At 55.5% G+C, this 14,588-nt stretch overlaps 1 protein-coding gene across 17 annotated transcripts in view; it reads right to left on the bottom strand.

Moving 5' to 3' along the window:
* Window positions 1-11,525, bottom strand: part of WNK2 (WNK lysine deficient protein kinase 2) — a 119,454-nt gene extending 107,929 nt beyond the window's left edge. For 11 of the 17 annotated variants that reach the window (XM_019630959.1, XM_019630961.1, XM_019630963.1 and 8 more), the window contains exons 1-2: window positions 11,312-11,525; window positions 10,331-10,899 (exon numbers count right to left, since the gene is read on the bottom strand). In XM_019630959.1, coding sequence (XP_019486504.1) covers window positions 10,331-10,897 — 567 coding nt within the window. In that variant the 5' untranslated portion in view covers window positions 10,898-10,899; window positions 11,312-11,525. The remainder of the gene's footprint in view (window positions 1-10,330; window positions 10,900-11,311) is intronic. The other 6 variants (XM_019630960.1, XM_019630972.1, XM_019630973.1 and 3 more) reach the window with 1 other exon arrangement.
* Window positions 11,526-14,588: the final 3,063 nt, after the last annotated feature.

The following is a 14,588-nucleotide window of genomic DNA, read 5'->3' as shown; positions in this document are numbered from 1 at the left end:
TGTAGCAGAAAAAGGTAAAACCGGAAAAGGTTAAAAAATAATGATAAAAATGATAGAGGGACTGTTGTAGATTAAAGCTGACACAACAACCAGATGTAACGCACCAGTCGACTGAGTCCTGGAGCCAAACTGGACACTATGCTGAGCATAGTTAGGGGACACAGTCTATGTCAGATGCATGGCTGGCAGCGTCCGAGTTAGATGTGAGTGTGACACAGCTGTGGTTTTGTGGGAAAACGCCCTTGTTCCTATAGGAGATGCTGCTGGAGTACCAGGGTAAAGTGCAAATGGTCCAGAATAAAATGTATGCCGAGATACAGAGATAAAGCAGATGTGGCCAAGTGTTACCAACTGGTAACACCAACTTCCCTGTCTAAGTTTTTCAAAACAAAGTTTGTGAAGAAATGAAAACTGGATTGCTGGCTACGGAGAAAGCTCCGATGAGGGAAGAGCAGCGAATCCAGAGCAGGGTCACAGGACTGGAGGTGGGGGGGTGACAGAGGTGGGGCAGGGAGGAGCAGGCAGCCCCTGGAGGGACCCAGAAGCCCAGGCAGAGAAGGGCCTGGGCACCAGCAAGACCTTGGGGGAATGGGGTAACCAAGACAGACACAGGCAGGTGCCCCCCACCCACAGCCTGCCACCCCTCCCGACCAATCAAAACGCACTGTGCCCAGCCCCAAGGAATAGGCTGTAACCTGTCTATGCCATCAAGCCTTTCCCAGATGCCCTTGCAATCCCATTCTAGCCACAGAGACCAAAGAGGATTATCAGTAAACTTTCCTTTATGGATTAAAATGTAGAAACCTAAACCTAACCTCATGTAACCACGCACTTGCTTCCTGCTTTCAAATTTGGTTATGCTGCCTGGAGCTGTGGCAGCCTGTCTGCCACCCTGAAGCTATAAGACTGGGGACAAATCCAGCGTGGTGGAGGGGAGTACGAGAGAGGGAAAGCAGTGCTGGCCCTGCAGATACTGCTGAGCCACTAGGACCCTCGGACGGTCATCTGCAGGCTTCAGATTTAGGGGTGGTCAGAAGGTCTGCGTTGCTCAGCCACACTCAGCTTGAAGCTGAGAATTTTCCCAGCATGTCCACTCTTGAGCAAGCACACACAGAGCTGAGAAAGCTGGGCCTGGGGGAGAATAGGCATTGGAGAGAGAATGGGTCCTTCCAGTGCAGTTTCTGGCCTGAGATAAGTGGGGAGTCCCAAGGGCAGGGCCAGCTTTCCATGTCTAGCTCCAAGCACGGCCACCTCCAAGGCACCAGTGACGAATGGGAGGGGAGCCCCACAGTATTTGTGACAGAGCCAAGGCATGCCATGGGAACACCTGAGCCTCTACGAACAGCCTGACATGCCCTACCAGAGCCCATCCTGGTCCCATTAGACGCTAGAAAAATGAAACAAAAGGTGGAGGGGGTGCCTCCCACACCCACCTCTTTGAGCTTCACAACATAGCTGTTGTTTTATAGGCTCTGAGAAGCCCCGCAACAGCAACGCCTGCCTGAGCCAACACTTCCCAAGCCTTTCCAAGCAAGCCTGTGCACACACAAGGAAGATGACCATTCAGGGGAGAGGCCTGAGGCAGGCTACCAGCTGCTGTCTCGCTGTAAGCTTGGATATGACCCCCACTCCCCTGAGCCTCCTTCTCATCTGTGAAGAAACCTCTTGAGGTGGTTCTGAGGACCCGATGAGCCATGCCAGAGCTTCCTTCCTGCCCTCCCTGCCTGTGTCCCGCCCACAGCCAGCTGACAGCCAGACATGGACCTCCCTGCCAAGTGGGTGTCCCTGAAGCCCAGCCAGAACAGCCCTTTGCAAACGACCAGGACTCGAGGGCACCAGTCCCTTCACCCAGCGACCCCAGCCTCACCAGTTCCTCTACCCGTGAGTCTGTGCAGGACTCACAGCACATCCCTAATTTCTGAAACCACTGTGGACGCCTCACTCCTGAACACTTTGGGACATATACCCAGCTCGAGCGGAAGTGGGCATAAGAGGGACCCCCTTCCCTGAGCCCACCCAGCACCGAGGCCCCTGGAAGCACACACTCAGGCAGCCCACAACCGGGGCAGCCTCTCTGGCCCAGGAGGCTGTCCAGCCCCTGGGCTCCCCTGGGAATAGCTGAGCAGAACTTTCTGGAGAAGTCCTCTATGAGGACCAGAGCAGCAAGCACAAAGAAGGGAATGAACACCTAAAACACAGCCTCTCCTCACAAACCAACAGTGTTAAGAAACATTCCAGAACCAAACTACAATATTTTAAAAGCTGTGATGCCCTGTGATTGCAGCTATATCTATAAAAACAATATATGTGTATGTGAACAAACTTCAAGGTAACATGCAAAAATAATAAATTGTATTCACTTGGATTACGGGTGATTTTCTTTCATTTCTGCCAACTTCTTTAATGTAGCTGTTGTACTGTTTTTTAATAGGCTATTGTATAGAGAAGTTTTAGGTTTATAGAAAGATAGAGCAAAAAGTAGACTTCCCACAGATTCTCCCCCCTCCCCGCAGCCTCCCCTATCATTTTAACATCTTGCATTAATGTGGTACATTTGTATAACTGATATGCCAATATTAATACATTCACAACTTAATTCCACAGTTCACGTTATAATTCACTCTTGATATTGCACATTCTATGGGTTTTGACTAATGTATAAGGACATGTATCCATCATTATTTTATCATACAGAGTATTTTCACTGCCCTCCTATTCATCACTCTACGCCCCACACACCCCTGGCAACCACTCATCTTTTTACTGCCTCCATAGTTTTACCTTTTCCAAAATGTCATATAGTTGGAATCATACAGTATGTGCAGCCTTTTCAGACTGGCTTCTTTCACTTAGTAATATGCATTTAAGATTCATTCCTGTCCTCTCGCGATTTGATAGCTTTTTTAAAATCACATAATATTTCATTGTCTGGATGTACCACAATCTGTTTATCCACTAACCTACTGAAGGACATCTTGGTTATTTCCAACTTTTGGCAATTGTGAATAAAGCCGCTATAAACATCCGTGTGCATGTTTTGGTGTGGACATGTTTCCAAGTCCTTTGGATAAATGCCAAGGAATACAACTGCTGGATTATGGAAAGGGTTTGTTTTGTAAGAAACTGCCAAACTATCTTTCAAAGTGGCTGCATCATTTTGCATTTCTACCAGCAAAGAATAAGAGTTCCTATTACTCCACGTCCCTGTGAGCATTTGGTGTTGTGTTTTGAATTGTCATCATTCTAATAGGTGTGCAGTGGGATCTCATTGTTATTTTAATTTGCATTTCCCTGATGACATATGATTTAGGGCATCTTTTCATATGTTTATTTGCCATCTGAATATCTTCTTTAATGAAGTGACTGTTAAGGTCTTCGGCCCATTTTTTAATCAAGTTGTTTTCTTGTTGAGTTTTAAGAGTTCTTTGTATATTCTGGATAATAGTTCATTATCAGATGTGTGTTTGACAAAGATTTTTCTCCCAATCTATGTTTTGTCTTCATTCTCCTTTTGTGCCTTTGCAGAGCAGAAGCTTTTTATAATCAAGTTCAACTTATAAAGTTTTTCTTTCATGGATCACACCTTCAGTGTTGTACCTAAAAGGTCATCTCCACACCCAAGGTCACCCAGGTTTTCTCTTATTTTCTAAGAGTTTTATAGTTCTGCATTTTACATTTAGGTCTGTGATCCATTATGAGTTAAATTTTGGGTAAGGTCTGCATCCAGTCATTATTTGTGTGTGGATATCCAGTTGTTCCAGCACCACTTGTTGAAATGACCATCTTTCTCCACTGTATTGCCTTTACTCCTTTATCAAAGGTCAGTTGACTGTACATATGTGGGTCTGTTTCTGGGCTTTCTACTCTGTTCCAGTGATGTATTTATCTATTATTTCATCAGCACTACACTATCTTGATCTCTTTTATTCTTTTCCGAAAAATGTAATACATACTTCAAGAAAGCTGATATAATTAGAGGTAGTAATCAAGTATTCTGGGTAATCTTAGAATTCAGCCCTCCCGAGAACAGAACCAGATTTGAAAACTGTGAAGCAGAAAAAGCTGCAGCCGATCCTCAGGTTGCCAATCTCAGATGGGCTATGCTTCTGTCCCGACCTGTCCTCACTGGGGGCCTCTCCAGCCAATACACAGCCCCTCGATTACGTGTGGCCAGAAGCAGACCCTAACCTGCTTCTTGGGAACTACAGCTGCTGCGCTCACGCCCTGTCCTTACCTGAGGCTGGACAAAGGGGCCGGGTGCTCAGCTTGCCCGCGCGGAGGTCCTGCACCTCCCAGGGGGTTGGTTCCTGCCGACGGGCAGGTCTCCCTACTCCTCCAGGTTCAGCTTGTTCTCTACTTTAGCCTCTGCCTCTTAAAACTGTTCACTTGAGGGAGAGCAAGCATGGGTGAGAAAGGTTTCACTATGGGTGCCTGCTCGGTGCTCAATGCCACACATGCTTCTCAACAGTCTCCACACCCTGGGAAAGTTGGCTAGCACTATCCCCATGGCACAAAGGGGTAAACTGAGGCTCACAAAAGCAGGTGCCTTCCCATGGCCTCCCTTCTGGGAAGCTGTGGGGCTGGGGTCTGAATGTAGCATGCCCCTGCTTCTGGGGTGTTTTGTGCCTGGCCGCAAGGCTCCTGAACACGTTCCCACCACCACAGGCAGACGCTGGTGCCCACCTCACCGCTCAGCCAGGGCAGACCACAAAGAAGACCCAGGCAGGTAGCCCAAACCTCTGCTGGATTAAGTCAAGTTCTCTTCCATCAAAGCAGTGACCTGGAGCTCCATGTCATCACCTTGGGCAATCATCCAGCTCCAGCCTGAAGCCGGCCCAAGCCACAGGCACCAAGAGACACTTACAGACACACAGAAGGCTGCTAGTCCAAGCCTTTTTGCAAGAAAAGTGTCAGGTGCAGATTAGCCCGCCAGCTCATGACTGCAGAACAGGCTCCCCCTACCCCGTCACCACCCCCTCACCCTGCCCTCCCACAGGCCTCTCACAAATGCCCTTCCATGAGGTGTGTCCTGATCACTGTGGTACCCCCAGGATGGAACCAGAGCACACACTCAACAAATGCCGGCTGAGCCAATGAACCATACTAGCCTGCGCTGTTGAGCCCTGAGCACGGGACCTGGCATCCAGCACCTTCTGGAACATGAGCTCCCTCTCCTTCTCTTGGCAAATCTTTTTCTTACCACCATCATTTTATGGCCAATAACAACCCACCAGCAAAGCTCGCCCACTTCAGAGTAAGCCCCCAGCCACCACCTGGAAATGGCATGGGGTGGGGTAAGGGAAGATGCCTTCTGGCCCTTGTAGAGAGTAAGATGGGCTAGGTGTCCTCCCTTTGGGGCCCAAGTTGCTGGGCGATTCGGGCCTGAGTCACACCCCACACATCAGGGCTTCGAGGACACCCAGAGAAGCACATGCTCGGCCTTGGGAGCACCTGCTTCCAACAGGTAAGGGGCCGCAAGTGCCCAATGTGCCCGTGGCGGGGACCGGCAGCTCAGGCTGCTTGACCACATCCATCTGTCTGACACCACCCAGGGGCATGGGCGAGGCCTCTGGGTGCTGGGCAGGAGAGCCATCTTCACAGACTTCTAGGCAGCTGGTGCCAACCTTTCTCACCAACCAAGCCAGAACCATGGTTGGCATGGCGCATGGTGTCACTTAAGAAAACAAGTCAGTATTGGCAACACACTGATTTCAAAATACAGCTCTCCCAACAAAACTAAGCTCTTAGGAGAGTAACAAAAATTAAAAAGCAGGGGGGCCGGCCGAGTGGCACGTTGGTTAGGAGTTGGTTTGGGACGCCAGCTCTAAGCAGCAGGGCCCGTTTCGGATCCCACATTGAATGCCAGTGACGCTACGCCCTCTACAGCTAAGATGGTGAACAACAGCTCGACCTGGAGCTGGGCTGCCATGAGTTGCGGGCGACGGCGTAGGCTGCAGCGGGGCTGGCCGGCAGCTGGTGTGCACTTTCGTGAGCTGCCGTGAGCCGCCGCCATGAGCAGCCATCCAATGGCTGACGAGTGGCTGCCTCACCCAGGAAAAGCGCAATGATAATACCAACATGGGCCAGCAAAGCGACGTCCTCCACAACTAGACTGAAGAACAAAAGGACAGCAACTTGTCTGTTCCCCTTCCCCAATTCCCCAATGCTGTTCCCTTCCCCAAATTCCCTAATAAAATCTTAAAAAAACCCAAAAACTAAAAAGCAGGGGACCGCCTGCCAAATTGACTCCAGCCCTAAGTGTCCTGCTCCAACATGCAGGTGCTGTCCCCCTCAGCACATCCATCCCCTCCCCACATCCACTGCTCCAGGCCCCTCAGAAAGCAGACAAGGCCACTGGAGGTACCTCCCAACCCCAGCCCAAGGCTGCCCAGTCGTGCAGGGTGTGTGCCTGGCTGTCTGGGAAGGATGGTGGGCCTGTGCAAGGTCAGGTGTGTGAGCTCAGGGCAGGTATAAGTGGAGCAGCTTCGGCCACAGGTCAGGGTGCTGGGCTGCACCGACCACAGGCAGACCGGCCACTCTCTGAGGACGAGCGGACCAGTGCAGTCAGCATGGCCGCCTACAGCAAGCCCCCATGTGCGTATTCCACTTCTGGGGCACAGACAGGTGAACGGGACACAGACTCTGGCTGGGGCAGGTGAGTTAGGAAAACATGGTGCCTCTGTGGCCCCATAAAGAGAATACCAGCAGGTCACAAATTATCGGGTCCTGTGGTCCTCACATCCGCAAGCCCCTCCCCAGCCTGGAGCCCAGGCCACCGCCACTCCACAGGAGCCCAGCTGCCTCCAGGCAGCGTAAAAAAGCAGGACAGCTTCATGACAGCACCTGGGAGACCCAGGACCTGTCCACAGTGGTGGGGTTCAGCCCGTGGTACCCTGTGAGGGCCTTACAAGTGCTCGAGCAAAGGGTTAAGGACTGCCACCCATGAAGCAGAATGACCCCCAAGCTGGGCATGGGCCCAGACACCAGCGTGGGAAATGGGTTCCAGGTGGGATGCACCCAGGAGACAGTGCCCAGCCCTGCAGCAGCAGCTCACAGGAACCTTCTGTGGGGGGAGGCAGCACAGAAGGCCGAAGACCCCACCTCCCCTGAAGGCAAAGGGCTACTGACAGGAGGGGCAGTATATGCACAGGGGCTGAAACAGGCTTTCTCCAAGTTCCCGAGGTAGACACGGAAGAAGCAGGTGGTCCAGGAAAAGGCCAACAGGACACCTCCAACTAGGCTTCCGGATGCTGGCCAGATCCACGCTGGCTACGTTTTCTCTACTCAGGACTCAGGCTGGCACAGAGGTGGCAGCAGGTGGGAGAGTGCCCTGAGCCGCTTGGCACAGGTCAGGGGTCCAGGCCTGCCCTGCACCCGAGGCAGCCCAGAGCCAATGATAAGCGCTCAGCTCCCAGAGCACTATCTGACAGGACCGGATCTGTGCAGAACTAGAGTTGGCCAAAGAACACCGGGACATGGAAAACATGACCAGAGGAAGGGCAGTGGTCCTGGGTGAGTTCGCACCTCCTCCACTGCTACTGTAACATGTTCTGAGGCCAGGAATAAAAGTCCATTCAAAAGAAAAGAAACAGGGAGGAAACACTTTAAAATGGCTTTCCTGCAAAATGAGTGTCATCTCTGGACGGCTGGATTATTCAGGAGGTGATACCTCTCACTGCCCTTTGCTATGAGATGAACACATCTTGCTCTCTCTGCAAAGCTCTTTCTACACGAATAGGAAGGAAATTGGAAGTCACGGGGATCTGACGTCCTCCAAGCCAGATTCAAGGTCTAGAAATCCAGAAATGCGGCCTTTCCTTTTCTTGGCAGGGAACCCCAGAAAAAGTGAGCAGGTCATGCTGTCTCAGTTCTGAGAGACCGACAGATGCCAACACCCCCCTGCATCCCAAGGATGGGAGAATGAAACAGACTCCAGAGGGTGGATTTTCGGGGCCTTCCAAAGCTGCTGGCCACGGCACTTCTGGAAGAGGGTCTAAGGGCAGGAGGAACCCCACAAAGCTCCCTGCACTGAAGGCATCGCTCCAGGTGACCAGCCCACCACTGGATGGGAGCCCTGATGCCTGGAAATCCTGAGGGCCCCCAGGTGGAAGAAGAACATCTCCACACTATGAACCCCTCCCCAAGCACAGAGCTAGCATACCACCCATTACCCTTGCCCAATGCAGTGGTCTGAGAGGACTACCCTGTACCCTCCCCTCCACACTCATTTCCAATCCTATATGGACGGCCACACCATGCCAGGGGCCTCCTCCCATGGTACTGCAATCCCCCTCTGCCATCTATGTCCTTGCCGGTGACCTGGGGGGGGGGGCCTCAAGAATAAAGTGGGAGAAACAGCAGCCTCCTGATCAGTGAGGAGGAGGCTGGACATACAGCAGGTTCTCAGCTGCTATCCTAAGCTGGTACCTCTCAGCCCTCTCAGCAGAAGGCAGCTGACCCTAAATGCTGCACATCGGCCCTAGGCAAACATTAACAGTATCCTCTTACTGGGAGAAATACAGAAATGGTTTCCCTGCTGGCTCCCAGTAACTCCTGGTCACAGGAAGCCATCTCCGGTCTTTCCACTACCACCCAGAATCAAGTGAAAGGCCCCTGGACTGAGGCAGTCTCCACCCCTGTGAGCTCTGCTTACAGACTTGGAGGCAGAACCACTTGTCTTGCCTTAAAGGGAATGGGAAGTAACAACCTCCTCCTCCAAGGGTCACAGCACCTGCAATGCCTCGGCCAGATCCCCAGGGCTCCGCTGCCGAGGCCTAACCCAGATCCTGTCTGCTGCTGCACCCCACTCGTGTACTTCCCCTGTACATGCACTCCACAGCAGAGCGCCAGTGGGTGTGTGGACTGCCACACCAGTCGCTTGGCAAGAGTGAGAGGGGGATGGGGGTGGGGGGGGAAGGCACAAGGCCACGCTCCAGAAGCAGGAACCCTCTTGTCCTCCGCCGGTCTGCCCTGTGTGGATCCTCTCTCCCCACTGCGTCCTCACACAGCAGTAGTGCCCACTCGCTCCCATGCCATCCCAAGCACACCCCAGGGATCCCAGGCCATCTCTCAGCAGGGCTGTGAGGGAGATGAGCTATCAGTTCTTCCTGAAGGACTCCCTGGGATGCCCACATTTCCATGGCAGAACCAAGGGGCTTCAGGGAGCGGTGACCTCTAGACTTCTTTGTCTCAGGATAAAGGCTGAGGACAGGTCAGCACCACCAAATTAGCCCAGCACGCGCGTGCGCGTTCTCTCTCTCTCTCTCTCTCTCTCTTTCTCTCTTTCTCACACACACACACACACACACACACACACACACACACACGCGCGCGCGCAAGCCCCCCCAGCGGGGGCCTGGGAGACAGAGCAACCAAATCTCGTTTCTGAGCCAAAAAGGCAGGCAGCCTGCAGTGTGGCGGGTAGCCCTGTGTCAGGCCTGGAAGGCCTGGCTAACTTTACAAGGCTCTGGGGTAGGCTTACACCCCTGAGGCCAGCCCCATGCTAGACAGCTGCCCCCCCCCCAAAGAGAGCTGGACAGTAAACACCCGCTGTGACAGGCACAGCCAGAGCTTCCATGGCTGGCCCAGGACAGCTCGGGTTACGGTTTATATAATCTTCCTGGGCTAGGGCTGACACAGCCAACGTTAAGGGCAAGGTTATGAAAAATGCATGCCCAGAGCCTTTGCATCCAGAAAAAACCCACCCACCTTCATTTTGCATGACATGGTTTTAAGACCTCATACATCCATTCTGTGACCAACGGGCTTAGGAAGCACCAGAAGCCAGTCAGCACTTCAACGCCTTGCCCACAGGCTCAGGGCCCACCAGGCCCCACCTTAAACAGACCCTGGGTCAGACGAAGCTCCTCAGGAACCCCGAACTGGGGAACCTACACCTTGCAAGACATGGGAAGGTGCTCAGTTAAGAGTAGATCGGAGTTCACAAGCCACCAGATGATCTGGACAGGGCCGAAGCCCCCATACTGCTTCTGCAAAGACACTAGGGTCCAAGCAGCCTGGGTCAGTACAGCCCCGGGATGAGGAGTCAAGAAGGAGCGGCTCTGAGAGACACACCCTCCAAGTGCCCACTCTCCAGCCTGGGCCACACTGTGCCACACTTGGATGCCACACGCCAGGAGGCCTCGCCTCCACCACCCAATCTGTGCCACACACAGCCCACCCTTGCCCCCTTGCACAGCCGGCCCCACCCACACAGAGGGCGACACTGGGACGCCCCAAGGCTGCCTAAGGCTAGGCAGGACCCGCGAAGGTACAGGAACACGCAGGAAGCACTCGCCCACTGCCCACCAGTGGCCAGCGTGCCCCTCACCTGCAGCTCGCACCAGGCCACCTCCACCCATGTTTCCGTGTCCAGCCCTTTGTACACCGTCTTGAAGGAGCCGCGGCCCAGCTCGATGTCGAACTTGAGGAAGCGGCCGTCCAGGGAGGTGGCCACAGCCTTGAGATCATCCTCATCGTCCTCCTCCTCCTCGGGCTCGTCCCGGCGTGCGCGCCCGGGATCAGGCCTTGTCTCGGGCCCCCCGGCGTCCTCCTTCCTCTCTGCTACAGCCGCCTCCTCTCGGGGGCCGCCGTCGGGGACGGGCGCAGGGTCCAGGCCAGGTTCCTGCGCACCCGCGGGCTCTGGGTCAGGGGCGCTGGGCTGTGTGGGGGGCTCGGCGGGCCCAGGGGCGGCAGGGCGGCCGCGGGCGCGCTCAGCGATGAGGCGGCGCGTCTTGCAGAGCAGCAGCACCCGGCGCTGCAGCGGCTGAGGAGGCTGCGCGCCCGGCGCCTCGGCCGCCTCCAGGCCCGGCGGCTCCTCCTGGTCCGACTCCACCACGCTGCGCCGCAGGAAGATCAGCGCGCAGGGGGCGTCTAGGCGGCCGCCATCGCCGTCCATCTCTGCGGACAAGGACACACAGGCCCGCGTGAGCGCCGGCCCCGCCACACCTGCCCAGGCGGTGGGATGAGACAGCGCCGCCGCGAGGCCCGCGCCCGACCCACCCTGCCCGCCTGGCCAGAGAGAGGCCTGCTGGGCTGTCCCACCCGAGGGGGCTACAGACGTGACCCCGAGTCCCGGGTTGGGGGAGGGGGCTGTACCCTGCTCAGCCCTGGGGGAGGGGGCCTGCTGGGCTGTCCCTGGGGGCCCCAGGTGAGGCTGCAGAGGGGACAGGGAGGTTGCGGGAGACAGAGACACCGGCCAGGCGGCGGCTCCACAAAGGACGCGGCCGGGGGCCCAGGAGGGGCACGCGAGGATGGGGCTGCGGCAACACGGCGCGCAACAAAGGCGGCGGGCGGGGGGCTCAGCACTCACAGGGCCAGCGGGCGCCGTCCATGCCCGCAGCCCGGCGGCCGGGACGGGCGAAGCGGGCGAGGCCGCGCTCCCGGCCGGGGTCGCTCTCTGGGTCGGGTCGCGGCGCTGCTCCCTGGAACAGCCTTCTGCGGGTCCCGGCTCCTGCGTGCTGCTCGGGCTCAACGCCGCTGCTCTCCGCACACGCTCGGACCCGGCGCGCTAGGAGGGCGGGGCGTCTGCTGCCCGCCCCTGGCCGGCGCGGCGGGGGCGGGGCCTGGCACGCCCATCTGGCCGCGGGCGCGCGCGGCCACCTGCGGGCTGGCTCTCGGGCGGAGGCACAGGCTCGGGTCACCGCCCCGCAGCCGCGCAGGCCTACAGCGTCCCTGAGGCTCCCACACCAGGTGGCACTCCTGGCCCCCGAGACTCTTTGGACTGCCCCGCGAGGCTACTGGCCGCGGAGGGCCCCATGTGTCCCCGAGAAGAGGCACAGGCTCACCACCTCGCCTAACCCAGCAGGTGTGCCAGAGCTCTGAGCCCTGTGCCTGGGCAGAATGGGCAGGCTGGAAGACTAAGACCCAGGGCCTTTGGTCTCCCCACCCTCAGGAAGACCTCAAGAAGAAGTCTGAGCCCCAACCCCATCCCAACAGGGGCTAAGCCTGGTTGCGGGGTGGAGTCCCCTTCTCTCACTTTATCAGGATCCAACAGGACCTTACCACCTTTGAGGGCGCGGAGGAGGGGGGGGGGACAGTACTGCAATCGTCATTCCCATTTTGCAGTTGAACAAACTGAGGCCCCAAAGGCAGAAGTTATCTGCCCTAAATCCCAGAGCTCCTCAAACAGGCTGAACTGAGATGTCAGTGGATAGGGGTGTGGAGACCTTCCAGAAGTCCCATGGCCCACGGTGTTCTTCCTCACCCACCTCTGTTAAATGCCACCTTCCTCCCCCATCTCTCCCTGCCCCTTCCTCCTTTGGACTCCCACAGCCATGCCCTTCTCCTGGACATCTTGAACCTTATTGCAGGGAGGTGGCATAGGACAAAGACTACTAGTTTCTGAGCCCTACTCCATGCAAGGCACTGAGCTCACACCTCTCACCCTGTCCTTTGTAAGCCTGTGATGTATAGTCATCAGCCCACCTTGGGGAGGAAACGGAGGCACAGGCAGGCAACTGGCCCAGGGAAGATCCAGGCTGTTCTCATGTTTGTCCCTGCCCCTGAGCCTTGCACACTGTCAAGCACACAGAAACTTTCAGACTCATGGTGTGCCCATGGGCTGCTGGACCTGAAGACCCTGGCACAAAGTAACTCAAGCGATATCAAACCATCACAGTTAGAGGGGAGTGGGTGCCAAGTGACTTACCAGAGCAGCAGGACTTCCTGAGGCCCTGCGGGGTTCTGGCAGTGGGTGCTGGAACCAGCAGAGACTGACTCGTGAGGGCTGGTATCTTTTCCCAGCTCTGTTCAGTGACGCCTGGCAATATTGGGAGAATTGACATTTACACCATGGAAATGGGCAGATGCCACAGATCAGGACTTCTCCCCACAGAGTCATAGTTCCACAGCATGCTGGCACTGGGCTAGGCATTTGACACATGCCTGCTAAATACAGGCTGCAGTCCTCACATCTACTTGTGGGATAGGTGTTCAACTTAGAGTCCAGACAAGGAAGGGACAACAGCAGACACCAGCTCTGCCAGCCTGGGGAGACCCTTTGAGGTGGGGATCTGAGCGGGAGCCTCCAGAATGGGGGCCTTCCAGGCAGTGGTGGGGTAAGGATCTTTCTGTCTTCCCTGTGGAGGCTAGAGACCCCAGCCTGGCCTTCCACCTGTGTGACCTTGGGTAAGTCCCACTCTCACCGAGCCTGAGTATCTCCCCTGAAGAACCAGCCTGACCATCCTTGTTTGCCCCCTTGAAAGGCTGCCAATTTCTCTAAGATTCAGTCAGTCCATGAGGGCACTTGAGTCCCAAACCTATGACAGGAGTGCCCAGGCCTCTCCAAGGAAAAACTGAGAAGGGGTGAAGTTAGGCATGTTCCAGACAGATGCACACCAGTTTGGCTTCCTCCTTGCTCCCAAAAGGACACACTGGTGGCATGTGGACACTGTGCCTGCCTGGTGATGGAGGAGGCAGCTGGCCTTCACCTTATTGCCTATGGGCTGCTGCCAATCCACAGCTCACAGATGTGTATAGTATGGCAGCAGTATCCCCACACATCACAGGGGCAGCCTAGGCCCTGGGAAAGCGGAGAGAAGCTGCCCTGATTGAGTGCTATGTGCACTCTGAGCCCTCAGGGATGGTTTCAGGCGCCCTGCTCACATGCCTCTCAAGATAGGGAGCTTACTCTGCTGACCCATGACCATTGGAGTGCACAGCTAAGCAGCCAGTGGAGATCACAGTCCCTTTCGCGAGAAACCTTGGGCTGGGCTCTGGAGCAGGTCTTGAGATCCAGGAAGGGGAAGCCTGAGGCGTCCTTGAACAGACCTTGAGACCAGAACTTTGCCAGGATCACTGTGTATCCTTAGCCTGCATCTCCCTGGGGAGAACAAGCACTGCCCATCTGCTTTACTGGTTATCTTAAAGCTAGCATGAGCCAGGTCTATAGAAGACACTCTGCAAACTGTGTGTCCCAGGCTGATGATGACAACACCTCTCTTTGCTGCCTGGAATAGCCATCTCAACTGCTGTCAGGACAAGTGGATTGATTATCTCCATGTCACAGATGAGTACCTATCTCCATGTCACAGAGACTTTTCAACTTTAAGTAGTTTGTTCAAGGCCACGAAGCTGGTCACGTGCCCCTCCCATCCCCCATACTGTCACCTTGGTTACCTAAGACTCCAATGCCAGGGAGCCCCAAATCACCCCAAGTCCAGCCTGCCCTGGCGCCCCAGCCTGCAAGCACATACCTGCCTTGTGCAAACGTATGTACTTCTGGGGCCAGAACCTAGCAGATGACAGAATCATGTCATCAGTTTTCTCATCTGTGAGATGGACATAATGGTCACAACCAATAGTGTTGGGTTGCAGTCAGTGTTCAACAAAAGCTCTCTCATGAAGGGAGGGAAAGTGGGAAGGAGGGATAAAGGGCCCACCCTCTGCCTCTGCTCATCAGGCCCCAGCAGGCTCCCCAGTCAGAAGAGTGAAGTCTGGCTTTGCCCGAGGGAGCCCTGTCACCAGATACTGCCTCTGAGTGGGCTCAGGCAGCTGAGGGCAGAAAGCAGTCAGACCCAGCACAGCCCCACCACCCCCTTGAGCCCTCCCACAGTCCACAGCACAGGGAGGCAGCTCCTCACCACAAG

The sequence above is a fragment of the Hipposideros armiger genome, unplaced genomic scaffold (assembly GCF_001890085.2).
Source record: "Hipposideros armiger isolate ML-2016 unplaced genomic scaffold, ASM189008v1 scaffold_967, whole genome shotgun sequence".
NCBI classification, from domain to species: Eukaryota; Metazoa; Chordata; class Mammalia; order Chiroptera; family Hipposideridae; genus Hipposideros; species Hipposideros armiger.
This window is presented reverse-complemented; position numbering and strand designations above follow the sequence as displayed.